A 6000-nucleotide genomic window follows, 5' to 3' on the forward strand; every position below is an offset into this window, starting at 1 on the left:
CTTTTTGTTTTCTTCTAGAAAGTCATGTTTGCATTGTCTCATCATATTTTTCTGAAATTTTGTTCAAACGCAAATCCTCACAGGTGACTAATAAAAGTTTGCTAACCTAGACTTAGTGAAACATCAACGAGGATTTTTGGTTTTGGTTTTGGTTTTCCAGTGGATAATTAATTTTACTAACCATTTTTATGTCTGTACTTGGTAACCCATGCCTAAAAAAGGAGTAGCCTTAAAGAGGAAAACGTCTCACAGTGTTTTTTCCTGAAGAATGTCTTAAGCATTCTTGACAACATGTCCCTTTTTCTTCCTTCAGGATATTTTCACTTTGAACGAACTGATAAGGAATACACAAAATCCGCTTGACAGAAAATTCCTAACAACAATTTCCTTTTGGTACTTCAGACTCAAATATGATCCCAGTCTTTAATTTTTCTTTATTGGGTATATCGTGTGTATATGTGTGTGTATCTTTGTGATTTAAAAGAATTCAACTTTGCAGTCTCTAAATGTGACAGATTAGTCAGTATTCCTCCTAGGCCATCACGCTAACTGATTTCTTTCTTAAAGAAAAAGATGAATATTCCTTTAGCGCAGTATGATAAAAATCTCTTAGCCAGCGGGAAGACCATTTATAATGTGCGGCTCTGAGCTATGGACTGCCAGAGTGGGGCACATCCAGCGTGGACGTGCCTTAGCCCAGGGGCTGTCCGTACGTAGCGAGGCTGCCGAGAGGAGAAAACAGGATGTGGCAGCACGCCTTCTCACGTTTTTCTTGACGGAGTCAAATGACCTTTCGGATTAAAGTCAGGAAACCTAGTAAAATACACTGTTCTTTAATCTTACCTTTTAAAGATGTCCTTCTTAGCCTCTGCAGGTGGGCTAGAAACAGAATGGGTAGGGAAAGCCATAGTCCCCTGCTGTGGCCCCTCAGCTTCCCACATCTGCCTGGTGCTGCCCAAGACTCGCTGCATTCTTACTCGACCTTCCCTCTTCAGGCTCTACCTTGTCATTCTGCCGCTCTGCATTTCGTGCCCAGTACTCTTAAGCCTGAGACAGGTCTCTCAAATTCTTCTTTCACATTTTCATTGACAGATGCTCTTAAAATTGTTCTCCACTTCGCCCATGAGGTTTCGTGTCTGTTTCCTACTGGCTTTCTCCATCTTCTTCTCATTGGTTGTTAGCTTTCTTGTCCTTCCTAATGCAAACGTAGCTTTTTGCAACCCGAAAGATTGTTTCCTTTCAAACCCCCTCATACACTACATCTTGGAGATTGTGCCGTCTCTGAGTCTTTCTTTTACTCTGAAACCAGCTATTTGTCCAGATGTCAAGAGAGAGAAGCTCCCGTAATAGTCACATTAAACTCTTCCTCCCACGAGCTCTGTATCGCAGAGTTGGATGGAAGGTCATGTTTGTGTTTGGGCTCTTACAACTTTATTCTCAGCACTGGTCCTGAGGCTGGCTGTATTGCCACATCACTGACTCCTTAACCGCATCGGGTCATTTTGGCTTTCTGAAAGCTCTTCCTCTGTGGTCTTGATTGAGACACGTGACCCTTACATGTAGAGAAAATTATTTTCCCCCTCAGACCCTCCCGTTCACCCTTATCCCTAGCGCTTCACCCTTATAAAGCTGTTTCTACAGTTTAGGTAAGTAAGGTCAGGGTGGCTGGTTTTGTCATACAAAAGGCACGTCCGGCTGCCTCGGCGACCATGGGAACCAGACCCGAGCCCGTCCTTTTCACGCCACCATTTCATTGGCAGCCCCTTGCCAGGCTGACAAGCCCGTTTCACTTGCTTCCCGTTTCCCTCTTTCTTCCCCAGGGAAAGTGTTGAGAAAAGACACTCCAGCCACCCTTCACCAGCACCCATTCTCCCAGTGAGCACCCTGGGCCACACCCGCAGCTCCACTGAACAGATCAGGGGTCATCTGAACACTGAGGCTCGCGAGAAAGACAAATCCAAAGAGAGGGAGAGGGACCACCAGGAGTCCCGCAAGGACCTGACCGCTGAGGAGCACAAGGCGAAGGAGGGCCACCTGCCCGAGAAGGACAGCCATGGCCACGAGGGGCGAGCCGTGAGCGAAGAGGCCAAGCAGCTGGCCCGGGTGCCGTCACCCTACGTGCGGACCCCCGTCGTGGAGAGCACCAGGCCCAGCAGCACCTCGAGCCGCGAGGCTGAGCAGCGCAAGAGCGAGCCGGCCTATGAGAATCCCAAGAAGAACTCAGAGGTCAAGGTCAAGGAGGAGCGCAAGGAAGACCACGACCTCCCTCCGGAGGCCCCCCAGGCTCACCGGTCCTCGGAGCCGCCTCCTCCCAGCTCCTCGTCCAGTGTGCACCCGGGGCCCTTGGCCTCCATGCCCATGACGGTGGGGGTGACGGGCATTCACCCCATGAACAGCATCGGCAGCCTGGACAGGACTCGCATGATGACTCCCTTCATGGGCATCAGCCCCATCCCGGGCGGAGAGCGGTTCCCGTACCCTTCTTTCCACTGGGACCCCATCCGGGACCCTCTGAGGGATCCCTACCGAGAACTCGACATTCACCGGAGAGACCCGCTGGGCAGGGACTTCCTGCTAAGGAACGACCCCCTGCACCGTCTCTCAGCTCCCCGGCTGTACGAAGCTGACCGCTCCTTCAGGGACAGGGAGCCTCATGATTACAACCACCACCACCACCACCACCACCACCCTCTGTCTGTGGACCCTCGGCGGGAGCACGAGCGAGGGGGTCACCTGGATGAGCGGGAGCGCTTGCACATGCTCAGAGAGGACTACGAGCACACGCGGCTCCACCCCGTCCACCCGGCCTCCCTGGACGGACATCTGCCCCACCCCGGCCTCATCACCCCGGGACTGCCCAGCATGCACTACCCCAGAATCAGCCCCACCGCGGGGCACCAGAACGGGCTCCTGAACAAGACCCCGCCAACGGCAGCGCTGAGCGCGCCTCCCCCGCTCATTTCTACGCTGGGGGGCCGCCCGGTCTCCCCCAGAAGGACTACTCCTCTGTCAGCAGAGATCAGGGAGAGGCCACCTTCCCACACGCTGAAGGATATTGAAGCTCGATAAGGCGAGAATAGGACGTGGAGGTGGAAGGAGCCCCCGTACTGACACAATGCCAGACTCTAGGAAGGGCAAGAGACAGGAGAACACCTGCGTCATTGACACAGACTGGGGGACGAGGCGCCCCTAACTCTTCCCCTTGTAAAAAATGTATAGACTCGGTGCAGATTTTGAAATGTTTTTGTATATTATATGTTGAAATTTTTCAGATCTTTTAGCCAAGTCATACGTTCTCATGTGTCCAACTCCTTTGGTTTCTCATGTAAAACTTTTTGATTTGAACCAAAACAGTGAAGATGACAACACACACCAGTGTGGTGATAATTGGGGAGAAAACAACAGTCCACAGAATCTGTCGTGCGAAGCTCTTTCAGATGAGAAGGGAAGGCAGTGTACATAGTTGTGTAAAAAAAAAAAAGATTGCTTCATGAGCTAAGGGTTCATATATGCAAAAGGGTAAGATGAAAGCTTTACTTTGTACAAATGTAAATAGATAAAGATTAAGTAACATAATACATTAATACTTCTTAAAATGTGCTCTTTGCAAACTTAATATCAGTGAACACGGTCGGCTGCGGCTGTGTTCCCATGTATTGTTATAGACAGCTAAACCCTTCAACTATGCAATGAATGTTAGGGCTTTTCACAAAAGCCCGCCTAACTCAAAGGAGCCTTTTCAAATCCATTTACAACATACTTAAGGTCATATTTTCCCTGAACAAGCACTTACGTGATATGACTCTGTTTTCCTTGCTTGTTATTTTCAAACGGAGAAACATCCTATTTTGCAAATCGGACCCCAGGCTGAAACTTTGCATCTGAAGTTGCTGCTTGTGGGCTCCGGGGGTGGAGTACAGCCCCTGGAAAGGTAAAGAGGACATGAGCGTGCAGGGCCAGGGAGGATGGGAGTTGTCAGATGCCAAAATCAGGGGACACAGGTCGCCAGCATCACGTCACCATCAGTCACATGATTTCACACACACCTCATGTGGGAGCCATGCGTTTTTTAGCGTGTCCTACTTCATATCTGTACACACCTCCTCGTTTTGTAATGAGATTTACTTACACCCAAACAGATCCTGAAAGAAAGCTTCAAGTTTTCTCAGATGATGGATGTGTTTTCACTGTGTTCAATCAGTAACCGACAAATGTAAGGCGCACATTTCCTAACGTGACTCATCGTATTCCAGTTGGTAATAAAGTCTGGGAAAAGCCGTAACAGGTCAACCTTGTGCAGCCGTGGGGAGTTCCAGAGGGTGAAAGGTGGCAGAGACAAAAGTCTTGCGTGTGTGTTTTTTTGAGTTTGCATCAATCTTAATGTCTCTTCATAATACTTTTATAATACATTAAGCCTCTTGTCTACATATTTGGAGAGAATATGACTTTACTAGCAGAGAAATACAATATATCTTGTCTACTGGACTGTAAAATATATGTATGAAATAAAATTAGTTCCATTTGGTCTTCTAGTATATTAAAGTGCTATCTGACGTTGTTATCCTGTTTTTGCAAAAAAAAAAAAAAGTTAACTACAGACCATTGTTTCTAATAAGCAGAGAGATCTATTTTAGTAGTAAACTGAAGGTTTAGTTGTGAGCTTCAGATTTTGTGAACTCCAGATGTTGTGCAGTGTTTTTTTTTTTCTTTTTTGTTTTTTTTTTTTTTAAAGACAACAACTAAAAAGGAAAAAAAATCCAAGGAATATGTACACTGGAACTGTAGTGGTAGCTTTCAGTATTGTAAAGAGATTGTTCTATACAGACCTTTTTGCTGTTTATCCTGTATGTAATAAAGTCCTTTCTAGATCCTATGTGAAAAGAAAAGTGAAGCGACTGAGTCCTCAGCATGTTCTCATCGGCGGAGCCTTCTTGTGTAATGTAAACTGTGCCATGTTATTAAAAAATGTGAACTAAGCTTTCAGCGGCTTGTGTGTGTCAGATGACCATCATTACCGTAGGGGAGAAGCCACACTTGCAGGACCTGGCTCTTGAAACACCTTGAGCCCAGCCGAGTGAGAGCAGAAGGCTGACCTGCCACCTTGCCTTGCTCTGCTAATGACCCGCCAGCTAGTTTCTATAAACATTTGTGCCCTGGTCATTTGTGGATTTTTTTTTTTTTTTGGAATTTTCTAAGCAAAATACTGTATCTTGGAAAGGTACTTTTGGCTTTTTTTTTGGTTGTGTGTATGGGCCAAGTTAACAAGTGTACTTTGTGTCCCAGGCCTACTTCAAACCTCAGCATTTGCTTTCTCTGTGTTGATGGCAGATCTGATTTGGGGCCTTTGACAGCAGTCTTTGCTTGTTCCTTTGCCTTTCACTCTGTGGACTCAGTCGGTTGTATGTTACTTAAGACCTTGCAGATACTTTTTGCTATCTATACTTCCGTATCTTGTAGAATGACATGGCATATCCCTCATCAGTGTGCTGACTTCTCCCTCTTCCTCTAAAATGTTTTTTTGTGAAAACAAAAGATGTGAAAATTGTTCAATTTTATTGTGTCAGCCTGATGAAATTTCTGTTTGGATTGCTGTTTGTATCTTACTGGCAAAAACAAAGGAGAGCAGTCGGGTTGGCAGGATGTGGGGGGGTGCTGACCAGCTGTTAGGAATGGAAGTGAACGGAAACCAGGGGCTCTGGGCTCCTGTGTGATGGCAGAGTGCGTGGGCTCCACAGGGGTGTTTGGGAAGTGGGGACCTGGGAGACTCCTGTCGGGGGGTGGGTGGCGGGGGACAGCCTCGCAGGCTTAGAAAACTGGTGATGTCAGAGCAGGGACTGCTTGGACAAGGGCCCACTTCACGCAGCTTTGCTTCTGTATGTTAACACCTCACTCCCAGACTAGAGAAAATAACTTGAAGAAAAGCTAGTGGATTGGAAAATGTAGCAAACACTTTTTTCCCCAAATCAGGCAATTTTGGGGACTTTGTAGATACTCAACATC

The 6000-nt window shown here is 47.1% G+C and overlaps 1 protein-coding gene across 13 annotated transcripts in view; it reads left to right on the forward strand.

Moving 5' to 3' along the window:
- AUTS2 (AUTS2, activator of transcription and developmental regulator) overlaps positions 1 to 4983 on the forward strand; it is a 1087944-nt gene extending 1082961 nt beyond the window's left edge. For all 13 annotated transcript variants that reach the window (XM_023534624.1, XM_023534625.1, XM_023534622.1 and 10 more), the window contains one exon: positions 1821 to 4983. In XM_023534624.1, the coding sequence (XP_023390392.1) occupies positions 1821 to 3069 (1249 nt within the window). In that variant the 3' untranslated portion in view covers positions 3070 to 4983. The remainder of the gene's footprint in view (positions 1 to 1820) is intronic.
- The last annotated feature ends 1017 nt before the right edge of the window (positions 4984 to 6000 follow it).

This window comes from Pteropus vampyrus, unplaced genomic scaffold (genome assembly GCF_000151845.1).
Source record: "Pteropus vampyrus isolate Shadow unplaced genomic scaffold, Pvam_2.0 Scaffold128, whole genome shotgun sequence".
Classification (NCBI taxonomy): domain Eukaryota; kingdom Metazoa; phylum Chordata; class Mammalia; order Chiroptera; family Pteropodidae; genus Pteropus; species Pteropus vampyrus.